Genomic DNA, 20753 nt, shown 5'->3' with positions numbered 1-20753 from the left:
TAACTGTACTTGTTAACTATTCTGTGGAACACATTTGAGGTAAAGAGCCTGATCTAAAGATTTATATCTATGGGTTTGCCTTCAAGGAGCTGAAATACCCATGAAGGATATAAAACAAGCATGGAGAACTCATTAGAAAGAACGTGATGAGGGTTGGGGGTGTGGCCCAATAGTGGAGCACATTAGCATGAGCAAGGCCCTGGGTTCCATCCTGAGCACTGCCAAAAAGTTATGGAATAAGAAGGAAAGAATGTTTTAAAAAGACAAAGAACGTAGGGTGCACCAGAATAAAGGTACAAAAGCTCTAAGGATTTTGTGGAGGGAGGAATCAAGGGAGAATGGAGGGATAGAACATAGGATAAAAGAGGGCAAGCATGAAAAGTAATTTGTGATGGGCCTCAAAGAATAGGTAGGATTCAGTCAGGTAGATAGGATTACAAATGTGTTTGCGACACCATGATGAACAAAGCACTAAGCAGTTCAGGAAATAGTGAGTTATCACATTTGGGACTAACAGTGAATGGCGATGATGACAGGCATGGGCACTAGAGATGACCTTTCTGGGTTAAAATCCTAACTCTGCCATTTAGAAATTCATTTGAATTTCCCTGTGACTCATTTTCCTCCTCTCTGAAATGGGGAAGAATAATAAAAACTGATACTGCCATGGTTGTACTGTTGATTAAACAATACATGTAAAATCACATAGAACAGTGTCTTACATCCAAAAATTGCTCAATAAACATTATTGAGCTAATGTTTATTGAGATGAAGTGTGATGGGAGTATCCATGGTTTAAGCCCAAAAGGAAAAGATAGGAACCATGTTATAGAGAATTTGGGATGCCAGACTTAAGGAGTTTGAATTTAAATCAAGTTAAAGGACGATAGACTACCATGACAGCAGATCAATTGGTGTCAGTTTGTGGTAGGAGATATATAACAATTCTGGCCACCTAACATTAGAAGGGCTGGCAGCAATGGAAGGGCTCAAGCACAGCCTGCTATAAATAGTGCTCAGGCACTGGGTCAGTGCTGGTCAGCTTGGATTGCCTGCTTTAACACTCTTCGATTATAAGTTGATTTAAGATAAAGATTCTAGGAAAGACATAGAGGAAAGTTCTGTGCCAGGCACTGCTAGGAGCATGGAGTCATAGCAGTTATTCAAGGAAGGAGTGGCAAAAGCAGGAGCTGGGGGTACAGTGGGAAGATTTCTAGAGTAGAATGTCAGAGGTGGAAAGGACTTCACAGATCAACCAGTTAGTCCAGCTTCCTCATTTTAAAGACAGGGAAACTAAAATTCTCAAATAGAGGAAGTGACTTAGAGGATAAATTTAAAAGGGATAAGCCATCCAGAAGTCCAGAAATCTAGATATAAAGCAAAAAGGGCTTGGGAAGGGTAGGAGTAGCAGGAATTGAAGGGAAGGGAATAGATATAAGGGCTATTTTGAAGGAAGAAAGACTGACAGGACATGGTGATTGACCAGATATAGGGATGAGTAAGTGGTGACTCCAAGATTTCAATCTAGCTGAGTGGGAGGTGGAGAAGCCAAGAAAGGAGCCTGTTTTGCAAGGGGAAGATAACAAGTTCCGTTTTAGACATGGGGGTTTGATGCACAAAAAATGAAAAAGTTATTCAAGTAGAAATTGTCCATCAGACAGATGAAAGGTAAAGACTAGAGATGTGGGGGTCATGAGATCTCTTCATTGCTCTTTCTTGAGAGAAACAAGGGTGTGTAAGCATTCAACTTATGGTAACTTTGGTGTATAAACAAAGTAAGTGAGAGAGGCAGAGACAGAGAGACCCAGAAGAGAACAAGCAGGGGGCTGAACCCTGAGTCTTGATTTGCAAATGGAAATGGAAAAATAGTGAGAGGATGGAGAAACAAGAGACTTTAGTGTCACAGCAGACATGCAGGCAGCAGGGCTTGAAGAACATTAAGTGACAATGGTACACTGGAAACAATGTCAAGGATGAGTAATATCAAGGACTGATTAAATAATTAAATAAAATACTATGGCTATTTAAAAGAGGGAGGTAGCTCTCTGCATACTGACAGAGAAAGATCTCCAGAATATGAAAGTGAAAAAAAAAAATCAGGTACATAAGATTGTTTTAGTATATTATCTTTTGTGTAAGAGGCAAGATAAAGAATTTATACTCACATTTGTTTGCAGATATATAGAGATTCTGGAAAGGTACATTTAAAAGATCTAAGCACAATTTGGGGAATAAAACTGGTCAGAATGAGGGACAAGGATGGAGCAGAAAATTCTTCTGCTTGCCTTTTCATATTAACTGCCTTTTAAGCCATGTGAAAACATTACCCATTCAACAGATAATTGAAAAAGTAAAACAATTATGCAAAAAAAAAAAAAAACAAGGAGGGATGCAGAAAGGGAAAAGGCCAGTAAATCTGGCTCTGAAGAAGACCTCTGTGGAAGCCACACTAGAGAGGATTAAGGAAAACACAGGCAGGAAGGAACAGAGGCACCGAGCACCCACTTATATACGAGCACACACAACAGACCATGTGCAGTGTGTATTGATATATCAGTATCTTTGGAAAGGTACACAAAGAATTGGTAACAGTGGTTGCCTCTGGGAAAGGACCTTAGGTGGCTTTTTTGTCTTAAATTTTGTTCCATGAACACTTATCACCTATCCCCAATTCAAACAAATAAACTGTCCTAGGAAGAGGAGGAGAAGGAGGAAGGAAAGGAATGGGGAAGAAGGCCATCTTTCACTTAAAATTTGTTGGCAAAGATAGGGAAGGATAGGTTTGTAGGGGCCAAGAGGGTCAGGTCCAGTGTTTTGTTTATTGCTTACCCCCTTCCCAGTTTGAGAAGCAACAGGAGCACTGAGAAGAACAGGAATTCTAAAAATCAGATAAACTGAATTTTAAATACCAGCTCTGCCAGTTACTGAATGAATTCTGGCAATCTCTCTCACCCAGAATGTCTATATCTTAGTCTATATCTTAGAATAGGGAAACTACTAAGTACCTCCTGTGCATTGTATTATTTTTCCTGAGTCTAATCTATGTCTTTAACCAGCTTCCCAGGAAAGATTTGAAATGATTGGTTTGTATGACCCACCTTGGTCCAATGCTATGATACAAAGAACATGGTCACAGCAACAGTTAATAGTGGGATTAGACAGAGAACATGAAGTACAAAAAGAGGATCTTTGAAAGAAAATTCCAAGATATAGTGGGATATGCATAGGATTTGGGGTCAGGTAGAATGGGGTTCAGATTACAGTTTACTGGCTCTTTACTTTGCCTCCCTGAACCTTGCTGTTTTCATCTATAAAATAGGAATACTACTACCTAACTTATGGCAGTGATGAGATTAGAGATTATACATGTGCAACTTCCAGAATATATTAAGTATTTAATTAATGGTAACTTTGATCACCTCCAGTCCAGAGCTAAGGCTCTCAAGCACATGAAAACAGCAATGCCAATTTCCTATTGTGCATTTCCATTCCCTTTTCCCTTCTAACCAGCCTTCAGAACATAAAAGCACATCAGCTAGCCCTTTGATTTTTCAAGCACCTATGAGGTCACCCAGAGAATTCCCTCCTGCCCTTTGAACCTTTAATTCCTTCTCAAATGATTTACTGGCTGCCTGGCCTCCAAATGACCATGCTAGCAGCCATGTCCTTTCTATCTGAGGTTCAGTCCCTTTGAAAACAGCAGTGTCCCAATGGGGTTTACCATTCCCACACCCTTAGGAGCATGCTTCTTCTAACAAATTGTTCAACTTTGGAAGGACTTTAATGTCAACAGCAGTAAGAAGCAAGCTCCATCTCTCACCAATGCACGCAGAGAACAAATTGTCTCCTCTTTAAGCTTCTCAGATTGTACTCCTTTCGTATGTATGTGATCCTGGTAAGGACAGGCACTTCCTAGGGTCCTTTTCCTGTAAGTTCCAGTGAGTCAAACTCTCCTGCACTGTCGCAGTACTACCACTGTGAATTTCAACACTGACTCTCAACCCGTTTCCCTTTAGTGCCCTGATTGGCTACCACAAAGACAGCCACTAGTGAGGTGAGACCCCATTAGGAAGGAGGGTAGAGCCAGTTCCTTTTGGTCTTTCTTGGCATTCTCAGCTTTGAGTAAAATAGTGAGAAAAGGAATGTCATGGTCAAATAATGAGGACACTTAAGGCATTAGGTATAAATACCAGACAGTGACTCACATCCAAGGCCAGTCAGACAAAACACGTTAGGGCTTGCTTAAGAAAAAGTGAAAACACACACACACATATGTTCACTAAAAGCTACCTTTTGGTTGAAGGAGTGAAACCCTTGAATCAGGCACAAGACACACTCCACTCACTCTGAACACATAGCAACAAGTGGGGTGGTTGTTGTGTTAAGAGTCTCACAGCAACGCTTCTCAACAGCATGAGGAATGCTGTACTCATCTTCCAGCAGGCCTCTCCCACATGCAAGCCTGTGGAACACAGCACACACAGAAGTCCCAGCAGCCAGGCAGCCAGGAACAAGCAGGTAACCACCTCCATCCTCCACTGCCTTCTCAGCCAGAGTTGCAGCTGGGGTCCCTCTCCATTTCCATCCTCACCAGCATTGTTTCTAGGTTCCCTCTGCCTCCAGCTCTCACAAGATGTCACACCAAGACTGGGAAACTAAGCTAGCCTATCCAGATCTTCTTGTTATATCGTCTTCCTAACATGGGGTTGGGAATGGAAAGGGAAAAGATTACCAATTATTAAGTACAATTTTTTTTTTTGCTAGAGTCTTGCTATACCAGCAAAGCATTCTGGAGAGTCAACTTTGCATTCTGTGCTGAGGGTGGTGAATATATAGAAGATACAGTCATTGTCCAGCAAGCCAGATGCAAGGCAGTCAAAGTACCCAAAGACGGCTACTAGAAAATCAAAACTCCAGCATTCAAAGAGAAGTGGCCACTTCCACCAGGAGCAGCTTTGAAATGATGCCCTGGGAGGCTTAGAGCTAGAGCTTGAAGGCTAGGCCCAATGGAGAGGGGCAGAGAAGAGAAAAGAAAATGGTCTTCCAAGGATGCAGTATGAAGCTGAACCATTAGAAGGATCAGGTTGGGAAAATCAGAGGGCATAATTTCCCAGTAGGCTTAGAGAACAGAGGAACCATTCTGACTGAAAACCTGGATCCTAGAAGAAGTGCTAAAAAGTAAGAGTAGAGCCAGATGGAGAATGATCTGTAACACAAGGCAAAAGTACTTTGGGTCCTATCCTACAGAGAGCAGGGAACCAGTAATAATTTTAAGGGGGGAGGGGAATGATCAAAGGGAGGGTAACCATTGAGGAGGCGACTACAGTAGTGTAGTTGTTCCAGGAGGCTTCTTCCTGCCTATCCCATCTCTTACAAGATCTTCCTTCAAAGCTGCCCTTTCCAGTCTGAGCTCATTACCATGCATGTCTTTTGAGTTGAGGGATATCAATGACATTTTTTATTCTGAAGGAGACTCATGAGACTCATAATGTACTGAAGTTGGGTCAGGGAATTAATGAAAAAAAAAGGAGAAGCTTCGTGTGAATCTCCCACTTTAGATGGAAGGAAGTATGATGCATCATTTCCACTGCTGTAATAGCACTGGTTGGCTTGGTTACTGGGGTTCCCAGTCTCTGCTAAGATCCCACCCAACAGAGGAAAGAGAAGAGAAGAGATGAGAGAAAAGAGGAGATGAGAAGAATAGAGACAACATGGGGCAAAACCTGAATGTCAAGGGCTATTCTGGGGCCTGTTCCAGATCACTGTCACTTACAGGCTTAGACTAGAGTTCAGCCTTAAATTAGGGCTCCAACCCAGGAGATGGAAGATGGAAGGGCCCCATCTGGGTCTTTGCAGTGGGAATTAACTCTCCCTGATCCTTAATTCTTTTGGCTTTTATTAGTGGCTGGAAGAGGAGAGGGATGTAACTCGAACCCTAATACGGCTGAGAAGGGCCTGGGCAGGTTTCAGAACATAGCACATTTCTTGAGCCAAAGCAAGGGAAAAACACGAAAATTACATATCAAGCCCCTTACATCCAGAAGGGAGAGTTACCCTCCCACCCGGGCTCATACAACAGAGAAGTTAGCAAGCTGGCTCTTGTAAAAGCCAGAGCACTCAGGCATTTTTTTTTTCACAAAGATTTCCCCAGAAGCTAGATACTCGAATAAATTTCAAATATAAATTCTAAGTGATTTCACCTGGTTAGAGAGATGAGCTAGTAAAGGAACTGGTGTGGCCATCAGCTCAGTGCTATTTGCTCTACAAGGAGGTAAGGAGTGAATTGAGAGCCAGGTCCACAGCACAAGCATCTTTACAACATTCTGAATTTCAGTTCCTTGCCCTGCAGAACAAACAGTTAATGCTGCACAGATGCAGTAAGGGATCTAGAGAGCCAATCCAAGAAGGATGTGGATCGCGGGGGAAGGGATGGATTCCTCCTGGTATTGGCAGACCCATCTACCTGCACACAAATTCAACCTTTCCAGGGAATTTCCTATAAGTATAAAGAACAGCAGTGATAGGATTTGGGTCAGACAATCACTCCAAGTTTGCAAAAGTATTAACAATAAAGCAATGCTTTCCAGCCAGATTTGCAGTGTGGTGAGAACACCATCTATGACACTGAAATCACACCTGCAACTTTAACAATGCTTTCCTTAAAGGTCACATTGAAGAACTATTATTATTGTAGAAACAAAACAATGATATTCACAGATTAATCATACTACACTCTGCAGACAGGATAAAACTTCTAACAATGAAAACGCAACACAGGCTTGAAACTCCAGCGGTTTGAGGTTTCCTCACCAAGCCACCACATTTTGTTTTTCATATAGAGAAAACAATCCTTAAACATCTTGGCAAGTCAACTGATGTTTTTTAACAGCCTCAAACCATTTTAACATGTCAGTCTGAGGTTTGGCGTTTTGACAGTTTCTTCTATTTTTCGTTTGTTTGATTGATTTTTCCACTTTCCCATCACTTGAAACTTCTAAGATATATAAAAAGAACTCCAGCTAGTAACACCTTAGTTGACTGGGCATCCCACAGATAGGAGAAGATGACAAGACAAAGCTGTGGCCAGAAAGGCTCATTAAATAACAAAGCATACCTGCTTCCCATGGCTTTGGGGCAAGAGATTGTCTGGCAATTAACTAATTTCCACAACAATCAATCAATAGATTAGTAAGGAGTGTGTTGACCATTGTGTTCCTAACATAATGACTTGTTTTAACTGATCAGGCCCTTAAATACACAAATATAAACAAACACTGTCCCCACCCACAACTGCCTAATGGACTACCTGGCTAGATTGCTCTACAGACACTTCAGGATCCTCAGAAGGTCCAAAACTGAACTAAAACTAAAACCCTTTCCCAATCATCACTCAGAGCTTTGTAGATTAGAAACAGTGGCCTCATCTCTGATTTTCTACCTCTGCCTCCTTTCTTCAATGGTCTACATTATCACTAACCTCTGTATAACAAGTCAGCAAATTGCCTATAGGACTGATTCTTTCAAACTGCCCCTTCTATCTATTGTTCGGTTCAGGTATTTCCTTCTGCAAGAAGTTGTGTGACTGATACTATAATAGGTATGTTGTTTTTCTTTTCTTTTCTTTTTTTTGGTGGTTACTGGGGTTTGAACTCAGGGCCTCACGCTTGTAAAGCAGGTGCTCTACCACTTGAGCCATTCCAAAGCCACTACTTTGTTTTTAATACTCTAATTCTGTAAAGGACAAAAATGGATACTGACTTCCAACCCACATCCTGTCTATAGCTCAGCTTTCTGAGTTCTTCAGAATATCTGGCTCAAATCCACTTACCTTCATATTCCATTATTCTGTAACAATCAAGCAGCTCCCCTATTTTACTTATTTAGCTGCACATGCAATATGACATGGGGCAAGTTACCTCAAATCCCTACGCCTCAACTTTCTCACCTGTAAAATAGGGTTAATAAAGAGTTAATATGTATTAAGTTAGAAAACTAATGCCTGGCCCAGGGTATACACTATAAAAGTATTTGTTAGAAAGCAAATAAAAGTGATTTCTGTGGAGCTCAGTGCTGGTTTCATAGGACATAGAAAGAATAGCTCATCTCCTGGAATAGGCATTCAATAAAATTTAATGAATGAATATGTGAATAAATGAATAGACAACACATACTCTGCCCTTGTGTTCTCAGCTCACAGTGATGTGAACAAACTGATCTCAGCACTTATACTAACTGGACTGAGCTCCCTTCTTCCTCTCCAGCCTACCTAAGGCCCTCGTATGTCTCTGGGCCCAGCTCCAGTTATTCTTCATTTTCCCAAAAAACTCTCAACCATGTCAATCCACAATGAAACTGCTTTCTACTGAATAAATGCTGCCGTTAGATCCAATCCCATAGTTTCAGCATCTAAAGATTTTCGCTCCCTGGGCTTGCAGTAAACGTCACTCTTAAACAAATCTGTTATCTCTTTGAGAATCCAAGAACCAGATCGTCTATGGTGGCCATCTCTTGAATTCTCCAGCTTAGGGATGGGCACTTTACAAAGTGCTCAATAAATCAGTGTTGACTGCTTGCTTGCTTGATTGATTGATTGAAAGCTTAATTGAGAGCTGTTAGGACAACCAAGCAGGGTTTAAGATAGCCTTTCAAAGTGCTGGCTGTTTGGACATTAGCCAGAAATCATGTCTGGTCTTCTCACTTTTGGCAGCTGCAAACATTACACTAAAGGTGTCCTCCCATTTAACACGATTTGCAATGATTTGATAACCTTAAACACTTCATTTTTTAAGTTCTCTTTAGTAAGGGACACCTGAGAGATACTTTTTAAAATTACTTTCTTAAGTCTCACACACCTCTAGCATTTATATGAAATAAAGGATAAAGTGAATCTCCCTCCGCCTTGGAGAACAGTACAAGTTTTATCATTTTCATTTTGCAAATAGGGAAACTGAGACACAAAGAATGAGGTGACTTGCCCAAAGTCACACAAATAACGTGTAGCAGAGTTAAGACTAAACTTCAGGTCTTTTGAGGACTGGGGTGTAGCTCAGTGGTAGAGTACTTGCCTATGCATGAGGCCCTGGTTTCCATCTCCAGGACCACAACACACACACACTTTAGGTTTGCTGAATCCTAGCCCAGCCCCCGTACACTTATTTGAGATTTAAAACAAAAAACTTTCCTTTGACCTTGACCCCCGAGGGGCAAGTATTAGTAATATTACAGTGTCTTCATTAAATTTCATTTCTCTTATTCTGTCTCCCTCCCACTTCTCTTTTCTTTCTCTTTCCTTAGCCTATGTAAAAAGAACATGAGATTTGGAGTCAGAAGTAAACTTGAATGCCAGAGGTATAGCTCAGTGCTAGAGTTCTTCCCTAGCATGTGCAAGACCCTGAGTCCAACCCCCAGCACTGCCAAAAAATACATAAATAATAAAATTAAAACAATATTTTTGTGGTGCTGTGGACCAAATGCAGGGTCACGTATGCTAGGCAACTGCTCTACCACTGAGCTACATCTCCAGCCCCCAAAATAAATAAATTTGAGTACCAGCTCTCCCACTTACCGTGTCTTAACTTTTCCTGAGTCACAAGCCCTTCATCTACACAACCGGGATAGCAATATCTATCTCAAAGAGGCACTGTAAAAATTAAATGAGCATACATGTAAAATGCCTAGAAGCAGCAGTATTTGCCACACAGCAAATATATCTCTGATCCCACAGTGTCTAGATCTGACAACCCTTTGGGTTTAAGAGGTTGCGGAAATCTGACCCAAAGTACAAGTTCTACACTCACTGAAGATCTAGAAGTGTCTAGATCCTTGCCTGGTCCAGTTTTCAGCCTGTCACCTTGATCTTTCTTGACTACCAATTTAAATTAAGAGCACCCTAAAGTCTCAGACAATTTCTCCAAAGAACAGGAGAGTCGGGCTTGATATTTACTCACCCCTGAAGCCTCAAGACATCATCACTCACACTCAGACAGAGACAAGATGCCATTAAAAACTGCCTATCTGTAGAAGTTTTCAGGGGGCTTTCACTTAAACACAAATAAAAAGAAATGGAAAACAGCAAAGACAGCCCAACAAAGACAAGGCTTTAACTTGTCATCCTACCATAAGCAAAGATGGGCTGCAGCCATGAGACTCTAACCCCTTTCCAGAATAACTAGTCAAACCAGCTTTACTTCTAGTTCTACTGCATCTTACCTCCAACCCCCTCCCTCAAAAGAAAAATCAGTTTCTGATAGACCGTGAAAGGCAGGATGGGAGTACCATTCAAAATGTCCCTGCCAGAGGCTCAGGAAGAGAGAAGACCATAACAGCTAGGAATCTGTTGAGTGGCACTAGGTGGGGGCCAGAAGATACCACAAAGGGTCTGTTCTCACTGAGCTTAACCCTTGATCCTGTCAGATGAGTCCCACCTCCCGCATTCCTCATTGATGTAACATTAAAAGACTTGAGTGAAAGTTAACAGACCGTGCCTTCCCTGAGAACACACCAGGAAACAGCCACTTCTGCACAGATAGGAAGCAGTAGTGTGGAGAAATGCAAGGCACTGTAAGCACTGACTGCTGTCAGTCGGCCTTCATGCTCCCACAGCCTAGACCAAGCAAGGACCCTGGAGCCCTTAGCAAGCCTTCCATAAAGCAGAAACTTGCCCCATGGAGGGTATGAGAAGAAACAGGAGGGTACAGAGAAATGAAGGAACAAGCCAAGATTACTCAGCAAATTGGTAAGAGCCTATAAGGAATGTGAGGTGACAAAGGTCCTATCCTTCACTGAAACAGGACAGACAGAGGAAGTTTGAGAAAATTTCCCTCCAATTCTGCTATAATTTGCTGAATGTTTTCAAACTTATCAACCTCAACAGTGTGAGCTTCTTTCACCCCTCACCGGAAGCATGGCCAAGCCAAGAGGGACAAAGCTGGTACAGCAGACTAGAAGGGTCCACTGTGACAAAGAAGAAAAAAAGTTGGGTTTGGGACAGAGGGCAGGGCAGGCAATGAATGAACAAAGAGGCAATGGCACTTGAATGAGAGAGTCCAAAATGTAGGCCTCGAGCAACGGGTACTGGTAGGTGGGGGCTGGGAACCATGGACTGGACATGAAAGGACAGCCTAGCTGCATGGAAAATGGGTCTCTGTTGCTTCAAGGCAATATTGTTTTGTGACATGGTGTAGTCATAGACCCACACTGAAACAGGAGGGTGTGGAAGTGAAGTCAAAGAGGAGGAGTTACAGCTCACTTTGAGAGATCAAGTCATCTTGCTCCTTGCCACATCAGTGCCCAGTCAGGGTGGCCCCATGCCCAAATAAACATGTCAGTGTGATGTGAAGAATGGATCATCCCTTGCAATACTAAGACATATGACAATCTTTCTATTTGGCCTATTTACACTTAATGAGGCTAGAGGGTGTGAGGAGACAAACTTCTACCTTATCCCAGTCCTTGGAATATAATGGTTAGCCAGGAAAAATAGTACCTCAATTTATTCATCAATGATTTAACTGAAGTTTGTCTGAAGGGAGCATTTCAGGGAGCACTGGGAAACAAAATATTTGGTTTCATAGAGGCTAAGTGAAAGTGATCTCAGTACCAACATAACCAATAAAAAAGGGTCACTTCCTGATTGCAAGATAACTCTCAGACAAACCTGGGTTCCGTTTCCAGGAGAAATGTAGACACACACACACACACACACACACACACACACAGAATACTGTATACATGACGGTTAAGTTGAGCAACTTCAGGGGTCATAATCTGTGGATTAAATAGACCTCTCCAGAATTGTTCTGAACCTAACCACTACCAATTGTTATGTGGCAGTAAAGACAAGGTTCCTAGCCTTCAGCTCTCTTTTCCCTAGACCCCTCATCCTTCAATAATTATGACCATTAAGCCTACTCCAATCCACTCCTGATCAGGGCTTTAGTAGTAAGAAAGGTATTTTCCCAGCTCAGGTGACAACTGATGGATGTGGGCAGACAAGACCATGGATGTGAAACCTCCAGCTGAAGTGACTTGTGGGTATTCCCGATCTAGACAGAAGACCCTAGAATCCCAGGATTGCAGGAGCCTTTGCAATCAGTGCCAGAGGCAATGTACAGAGAGACAGATACCTGATGGGGTATGGGGCAGAGCCTGCTGTCTCCAAACTCCTACATCAGAGCTCTGTAGGTTGGAGACTGCTTATATGACACATATGGTTAGCATTTTCAATCTTGGAGACAACTATTTTTCCCAGAAGGGGAAAATTAAGTTCAGAGAGGTAAAAAGAAAAAAAAAAAAAGATCTGGAATTCTGATTTTGACACTATTCATGAAATGCCACTTCCTTCTTCCATTATACAAATTCCTCCTCTGTAACTTAACCTCTTTGTCTAAACATATATGCTTCTTGATGTCAAGGCTTATGTCTTCTCTCTAATCTTCTTTAGAATTCCTTTCCCAAGACTGGCTTGGGTTGGGATCAGGGGCAATTCTAAATAAATAGCAGGAGATGAAGTGTGTTCCTTATATATTTACTATGTGTCTGTCTTCTATGCCTATGTAGAGACCTTGGGCCAAGTATGGCTTAGCAGCAGCACAGGTACTTCCACTAAGAGGCTTTGTTTCGCACATGGCCTCGGTATGACATGGCCACAGTAACAGCTAAAGTGGTCTTCAGCTATGGTATTTTGTTTTTTTTTTTTTTTAAAGAAAAGAATGGTCCAGGGGCTGGGGATGTAGTTCAATGGTAGAGCATATGCTTAGCACACACAAGGTCCTTGGTCCAATCCCCAGCACACACCCACAAAAAAAGAACAGTCTCACTCAATTTTGGTCACTCTCTGCAGTTGCTATATTCTGCTGTGAGCTCTATATCTTAAGAGTACCATGGACAAACTAGAGAAAAAACAGAGTGGGAGATGAAACGAGCAGGGAGGATGAATCCCACACTCCATAAGAATAGATAGGACTGTTAAGCCTAGAAAAGTGAAACAAAGGAACATAATCTTTGTTTTAGTTCTCCCAATTACCATCCTATGACAGAGAAAACACCCTTGCTCTGTGTGGTCCCAGAAGGTAGAGGTTGACCCCACGGATGATAGAGGGAGAATGATTGCAACTCAACATAAGGAAAAGCTGTCCACAACCAAAACCTTCCAACTGTAAAATAGACAGGCTTAGAAGAGCGGGAGCTCCCACGTGACCACTGGAGAACATGCTCAGAGACACAACAGGGGGCTCTAGATATTGTCTTAAACTAGGTGACTTCCAAAAGGCTCTCCCCACTGTGAGATTCTGTGCTTCTAGGTCTCTATCAGGAAGAGCACAAGTGTAGCAGGCCTGAATTAAGTCTGCCCTTTGGCACTTGGTGGGGGGGAACTGGGAATAGCCCTTCACCTAAGCACTGCTGTTCTTCATTAACTTCTCACAAATGGGTCAGCATCTTTTCCCTCACCTAGTTCCAAAGAAGTCCAACTATAAAAACCACCATCTTTCCTCCAGATAATCATCACATAACCACCAATCTCAAGTCTGAGATTGTTTCTTTTCTCTTTAAAGAAATTCCTGTGGAGGGAGTGGGAAGAGCAAGGAGGAAATCATTTTAACTTTTTAAGGGACAATGCTCAAGTGTCTTCCAGCTGGAGTTGGATTATTTTTCTTTGAGGTTTTGGAAAGGGAAAACCTTCCAATGGGCTTGGCCCTTTTTCCTTCAGAGTGCATACATGTGCATCTCAACACAGTACCAGGTGTAGTATGTATGACAGACCAACAGGGTCTAAAGTAGTATGTAGCCAAAGGGTTAGCCAGGTTTTACCAAACATATCACCCAACCTTCTTCTACCTTCCTCCCACATTCTAAGGATCTCTCTAGATGGATTCCTATCCCATGCCTCCAGATGCTCTCTCCTTTCTGAGAGAAGGCAGCAATGGAGCTACTAAGACAGAAGGCAGCAGTCCTGATTCTAGAGTTAAAGAGGAAGAGATTCATGTAAGTAATCAGGCTGGATAAGTCCCTAGAAATCACACCCCATAAAGGCCCCTTTGGCACTGCCAGGCCCTGACCTGGGGCTGGGCCTGGCCGGTGACACAGCTAAGAAGGTCTGACAGGCACTATCATTGCTCATGAAATACGACCTATGCACACAATAAGAACTCAAAATCACAGCCAAATTTTCCACCAAGACAACCTCATTCTGATCACTCAGATCCTTTTTGAAGTCTCAACTACCTTTTTATGTGCTTCTAGAAATATGGTCAGAGTGTGGATGGGAAAGAGGCTTAAAAACAGCTTAAAGGATATGCCCTGCCATTATCCTAGGCTAAGGTCAGCAAATACTATTAGACTTTAGCCAATTCATTCTCTAATCATCTGTGATTATGAAAATGGAGAAGGTAGGCCTACGTCATTCTACAAATAGACTTGGATCTAGAGAGGGTAAAACGATAGAAGGACATCAGTGCACATTACGTGCATGGAAGTGAATCTTTTCTTCCAGGCTACTCTCCTACTCCACCTTACTTTGTTTCAGGACAGTAACTAGATCCAACTTGCCTCACTGTGCCAGAAGGGGACATGAACCAAAAATGGGCCAGGAAAAGGACAAATATGTAGGGTGAGCCTGACATTCTGTCCTGTCCTGTTCTCTTCCTCAGTTTTCTTCATTCTTCTTTCCTTGCATCCTCACACTGGTCTCCACCCTTTCTCTTCTTTACCCTCAGTTAACCTCAGGGTATATTTCCAATAACTTGAAATGAATATTAGGACCTCAAACTACAGCTCAACTCAGCTCCTCTCCTTCTTCTCCTACCCACCTCTCTTTCTCTCTCTCTCTCTCTCTCTCTCTCTCTCTCTCACACACACACACACACACACACACACGCGTGCGCACACGCACAGAAGCTATCACCTGAGTCTATAAGGCCTTTGACAGGCCCTATAGGATGCAGAATCATTTGTGCCAGAACCTTTGCAAAGTTTACCAGTTCCCAAAGAGGACTGTTTGCCCAACGTAGGGAGTAAACTTCATGGATGACTGTCTCTACACTGTAGATAAGAACTCCTAGGTAGCAAAGCACACATCTAATTGGAAGAGAATTCCAATGTCATCCAAACAAATCTCCTGGTCTAATTAGGTAATATCAGAGGTTAACCAAGGCATTAATAATGCCAAGGTCATGAGCTCTATTCCTTTGTGGGCCACATTTCTTTTACTTGTTACCATCATCTCACTAGAAATACCACAACATACGAGAAAATCATAAACCAGCTCCTAACATGAGGGACAATCAATAGTATATTTTAAACACTTCCTCTCTCTTTGCTACTTGATTGTCAGGAGGAGACTACACAAGTGTCCATAGATCATGCAAATGAATTCCACACATTCAAGGAAATGTGAAATAAGAGCTACTAGGAATTGATTTCCCCAACCTGGTTATTTTCTTGTCCAGTGGTTCTTCCATGACATATAGAAGCTAGACGTCCACATCTCATGCCTTTTTCCCCCACTGATCACCTTTTCTCAAATTCTCTCACTCCCTAGACATTTCTGCCTCTTCCAGAAGCTGTCTTCAAGCAGGTATGAAACAGCATTCCAGACCCAAATCTATGTTTTCCCCCATAACACCAAAGGAGACTCACTGGTTCTTGCATCTTCTGTCTCTGCCTGACCCAAGTGATTTGGGTCACCAAAATAGTCCTTCCCTTCTCCTTGAGCCCAGACTCCATTAGGGTATATCTACAACTCAGTCTTCACCTATTATGGAACCACAGGCTGGCATGGAAGGCATCACTGAAGTGGGAAGCTGATAAGACTGGATATATCTCTGAAAGTTACTGCTCTCTGCTATCTCACAAACTGTAGTGCTATCAATCAAAAGGCTCTCTGAGTCACAGAAAATAAATGGGCTTGGAACCTGTCATTGATTCACTGCATGATAGACCTAGGTAAGCTGCTGAACGCATCGCAGCCTCAGTTTTTCCCTCAGTAACACTGTATGCAAATGAAACAAAGTCATCTCTCTCATTCTGCATGCAACTTTTCTGGGGAAAAGAGGGCCAAGGCTAGCATAAAGGATTGGCTATTAGAGTGTCATAACATCACATAAAGGTTGCCCAGTTTAACTTCATTTTAGACCTGGGTATGCCTAGGCCTAGGAAAGGCAAGTGATGTACTTGGGATTTCAGAACTTCAGAGCGACGGAGCAAGGTTTAGAATCGAAGTTTTCTATCTGCCCAATCCACTGCTACTTCTACTCCCTTCCATCCCATCCCCACTTCTTAGTCTTAAGAAGGTTATTTTCAGGGAGAACGCTATATTGTTCTAAAGCATAAAAGCAAACAAAAACTCAGGCAGAAAAATGAAAAGGGGATTAATGAAATATGCCAAACAGTTTCTTGCCAAGAAAAAAAAAAACACCAGCAAACATTGCCTCAGGGGGAGGAAGGTTACCCCTTTATTTAATGTTTGGGCTAACCCAGTCATAGTTGGCTTTTACTGTAAGGAGCCAGGCTGTTTGAGAAGAATAGGAAAACTGATTTTACCCCCCTGCATATCCAAATGCATGTAATAATGAGCCGTCATATAATAGTGGCCAAGTGTACATTCAGCAGAAAGGGAATCATTAAAAGGCACCCTGCCTCTCCACACACGAGGCACTTCCTTAACAGCACGGCCAAGGAAACCCTCATCTATCCTCAAATAATCCCCCAGACAGACCACAAATTGCTGGCTGCCCCATACTTAGTAACACCCCCTGCCATGCTCCTGTGGGCTCACAAAATAATCCAGGACCACAGCAGGAAGCACTCTCAGGGGTGCCTGGCAGGTTGTGTCAGCTCTGAGCAGAACTGAAAAATGACCTCTCCCAGGCAGGTTGTCTAGGCTGACTGTGGAAATTCTGTGGATGGCCTGAGGAGGAAAAGAAAGACAGGAACTGCTAGGCCATGGACGGCTGTATATCCCATTGTGACCTTGGTGGAGTGGGGAGAGGAGTTTGGTTAGAAGAAATTCCTCAGGGCTAGGATTCCCCACTCCAAAGGGGGTGGTGAGAGAGAGAGACAGAGAGAGAGAGAGAGAGAGAGAGAAAGAGAGAGAGAGAGAGAGTTTTTAAAGTGCTGGAGGGAGAGTGCCTTAGGCAGGGGTGTGATGGCATTTCAGGCTGCATAGAAATACATGATGATAGGAGGGAAGGGGTGCTGGATGAAGATCTGGGTTGTTTGGAGAGGCTAATGATCTCAAGGGTCCTTGACAGCCCCCAAAATGCTGCCTTGGCATCCTCACACTACTCAAGCTGACTGGCACACCCAACAGCAACACTCCACGGTTGCCCCTAAGCCTGAAGGACCACTCCATACAAGTCAACAGCTGCTCCAATGCAAAGAGAAAGCAGTACAGGTCATTTTGAGTGCGTATGTTGCGGTGGGGTTATTTGCCAAACCCCTGCTGGACTAGCAACACTAAATAAATAAATAAATAATAATAATAATAAAAAGCTATTGCCACATTTGTTCCCGCTAAGAAGTCACATCTTTCTATCTCCCGCCTGAACCCACATCTAAGATCTGAATTGCAATTTGAGCGGGTTGGAAAGGGGAGAGCTATTGGAGTATTTGAGAGAAACGAAAACAAAAACAACAAAAATGGGCTAAAGTTCGTGAAGTTCCTTCACTTGGCAATTTGGTACCTCAAGGTGAGTTGTCCTAGAGTCATTGATCCCAGTAACAGCCCCAGCTGCCCCCACCCTCACCCCTCCTCAGGGCAGCTTGCTTTGGGGTTCCCGGAGTACTCAGAAGAGCTCTCCCCTGGCCTCCGCTGCAACTTGGCTTCCAGCTGATCAGAGCCTCTTAAACCAAAGCAACTCTGGCGGCCGCGGCAGCTCCAGCACAGCTGCGTTCCATGGCGCACAAGTCCCCTCTGCACTTCTCAACGTGCAGGAAATCTCGCCGGCGCTGGCGCTGGGACTTAGGGCTGGGGCAGGACTCAGGAGTGAGGAGGGAAAGGCCGAGCCGAACCCGCAGCAGCAACGCCGGCCCGGAGCTGAATGGTCGTGTGCGCGTCCGGCTGTGGGAAGTGAGCCTGACCAAAGTCATCCCCATTCCCACACTGGACCCCAGCCCTGCAACCTGCCCCGGCGGGACGGTCAGCGAGAGAGCCAAGTGACTTGCCAAGCCGCATTGCCTGTGCCTTTAATCCCCTCACTGTCCCGCCGGAGCGCAGGGGCCTCCAAGGAGAAACCCCCAACAGCCGCCATTTCCTCCAGCCCAAAGTGAGGTGAGTAGCCTCCCCGACGTGGGGGAGCAAAGGCTGCCCCGCCGCCTTCGGAACAGTGTCTGTGCGCAAGGCTCTTGCCCGAGGCCAGCCTTGCTCCTGACCCACGCTCCAGCCACTCTTAGGGGATATCTGTGCCTGGACTGACGGCAAGACCCCTCGATGTCCCTCGGGGGGCACCCCCCCAAGCCCAGGCCAAGTTTCAAAGTGGGGCTGAGGCCCCGATCCGCCGCAGCCTGCGCACCGCTTGCCCATTCAAAGTTGGACGCCGTTAGGACAGAGCCACCAGTTCCTACCTTAGACACTGTGAGCGGCTCGCAGTGTTCCAGACCCCCTTTAAGGGTGAAGCCCCAGGGCGCCCCCCCTTGCAGCTGCACTGGGACGTACTGGAAGGACCCGGGCCGGTTCTCCATCCTCGGCTCGGCTCGGCTCAGGCGCCTCCGGGCTCCTTTTCCGCGGGGGCTACGTTGCCTCCGCCCCCAGCGGCTCCGCCACCATCGCCCTCCAGCGCTGCGCCACCCCGCACCGCCCCGCTCCGCCTACTCTCCCGGCTGGAGACGCTCGGGCAGCGAGCGAGCGCAAGGAGGAAATGACACGGAGCTGGAGAGAGGGGGGAGGGGGGAAAAGGAGAAGGGGAAAAAAAAGAAAAGGAAAGAAAAAAAGAAAAGAAAGGAGAGGCGGAGGGATAGCGCGTAATGGACAAGAAAACGGAGCAATGGGGAGGTGCAGTGACTGCGACGTCGCCTATAGGATCGCTGGGGAGTGGGAGCTAGGCGAAGCCTCACATCAATTGTTACATTGTTTCATTCAAGCAGGCCTCCCTCTTTGGTCCTCCTCTTTACTGCCCGGCTCCCCGCCCCTCCCGCCAGCCGAGGCGAGCGGAGGTGAAAGTCGTTAATGTGGATGGCCGGCGTGGTGGCCGAGTGGGCTGAAACGCTTGTTTCCTGATTAGTGTGTTCATGTTTCTCTGACTGCCTTTTTCTTCTGAAGGTCCTGAGAACAGGGTCCTGGGAGGGTTAGGAGGCTGCTAAGCTGTGGACCTTGCCTAGAGGGGTGGAAAGTAAAGTAAGCAGGCCAGCGAACACACTGGGGCTGTGTGTAGGCTTCTGTGTGTGTGCGCGCTAGGTGTGTGGGGTCATTATGAAACATTGCCCGGGAGCATAGTTTAAATAAAGAAGCACTTTGAGGATGCCCCCTGCCCGGGCTCAGCCCACCCTAGTTCAGTGCAGGCTGGGGAGCACTGTGCTTGTGTATGTTCCAGTCATCTGGAGCTCCTGGCACAGCCTTGCACTTGCCCCATGGAGAGGACCATGCCAGGGATCAGAAACTTTATGACTAGCAGTATTGTCATAAACAAACCGACGGGAAAGAACATCCATTGATAAACTGTGCCTTTGGGAAGAATCAGCTTTTAGACAGGGTCTGAAACATCTCGGATCATCTGTTACTGCTTGAGCCTGGCTTTTAGAAAAGACCAAATAAACAGCCACAATTCCAGTCCTAAAATGAATTTGTTACTACAGCTAATGCTGATTTCTCAACCTTGACCTGGGCAGGTTATCTTATGGGGTGTTTTCTCTGCAGCCACAAGTGGGCAGTGAGATTTAAAGAGACTCATAATAACAAGGAAGGTGTTGACAAGCCAGTGTTGACTCAACAGGACATTCTTATTCCCTTGCTTATTCTGTCTCTTTCCCCTATCTTCTGCAGCTTCTTCCTCTTGGCAGACAAACACACAGTGGCCCCTGAAGTAAAGGTTTCCAGACTCTTGCTCTCATTTTCTTTACCTGTCACTGCCTCTTCAACACGCTTTGGCCTGCCCTGTACCCCAGTAAGCCCAGGAATCTGCTCTCACAGCCCCACTCTCTCCCCCACCCCCATCAATCCTTTCTTTCAGTCTCCTGAACTGACTCTTCTTTAATACAATGGCAGTTTGGATGTTTATAATCTGCCTTTCCATAGTCTTTAAAGATGATTCACATAGGAAACCACCAGCTTTTAGACATTTAGACCTATGAAGACCATCTTGATCATGTTTTCCCCAATTTGAGAAAGTAGCATCTCAAATTGTTGGCACTCCCTTATTTTGCAGTGCTGGGGATGGAACCAAGGGCCTTAATCATACCAGGCAAGTGATCTACCACTTGCCTGAGCTATACCCCAGGACCCCTTTTAATTTTTAATTTTTTTATTTTTTGGTGCTGGGGAATTGAAACAACTTTTTGATACTATTTTTGTTTGTGGTGCTGGGGATTAAAACAATTTGTTAGTACCGTTTTTTTGTGGTAGCACTGTATCATTGAGCTACATTCCCAGCCCCAACTTAATTGTACATCACCCTTTGGCATAACATTTATTTGCAGTATCTCACTTTGAGCAATTTTTTTTCTTTCTTTGAACTAAATCTGATTATCTCTTAGTAGAACTCAGCATGTTTCAGTCACAGCATATTGAAATCTGTGAAGTTCAGTTTACAGGGTATGTGGTC

The 20753-nt window shown here is 44.2% G+C and overlaps 1 protein-coding gene across 1 annotated transcript in view; it reads right to left on the bottom strand.

Moving 5' to 3' along the window:
- Positions 1 to 19014, bottom strand: part of Shroom4 (shroom family member 4) — a 196956-nt gene extending 177942 nt beyond the window's left edge. Inside the window, exon 1 of the mRNA XM_074063628.1 lies at positions 18562 to 19014. Coding sequence (XP_073919729.1) covers positions 18562 to 18678 — 117 coding nt within the window. The 5' untranslated portion in view covers positions 18679 to 19014. The remainder of the gene's footprint in view (positions 1 to 18561) is intronic.
- Between the last annotated feature and the right edge of the window lie 1739 nt (positions 19015 to 20753).

This window comes from Castor canadensis, chromosome X, assembly GCF_047511655.1.
Source record: "Castor canadensis chromosome X, mCasCan1.hap1v2, whole genome shotgun sequence".
Taxonomy (NCBI): domain Eukaryota; kingdom Metazoa; phylum Chordata; class Mammalia; order Rodentia; family Castoridae; genus Castor; species Castor canadensis.
This window is presented reverse-complemented; position numbering and strand designations above follow the sequence as displayed.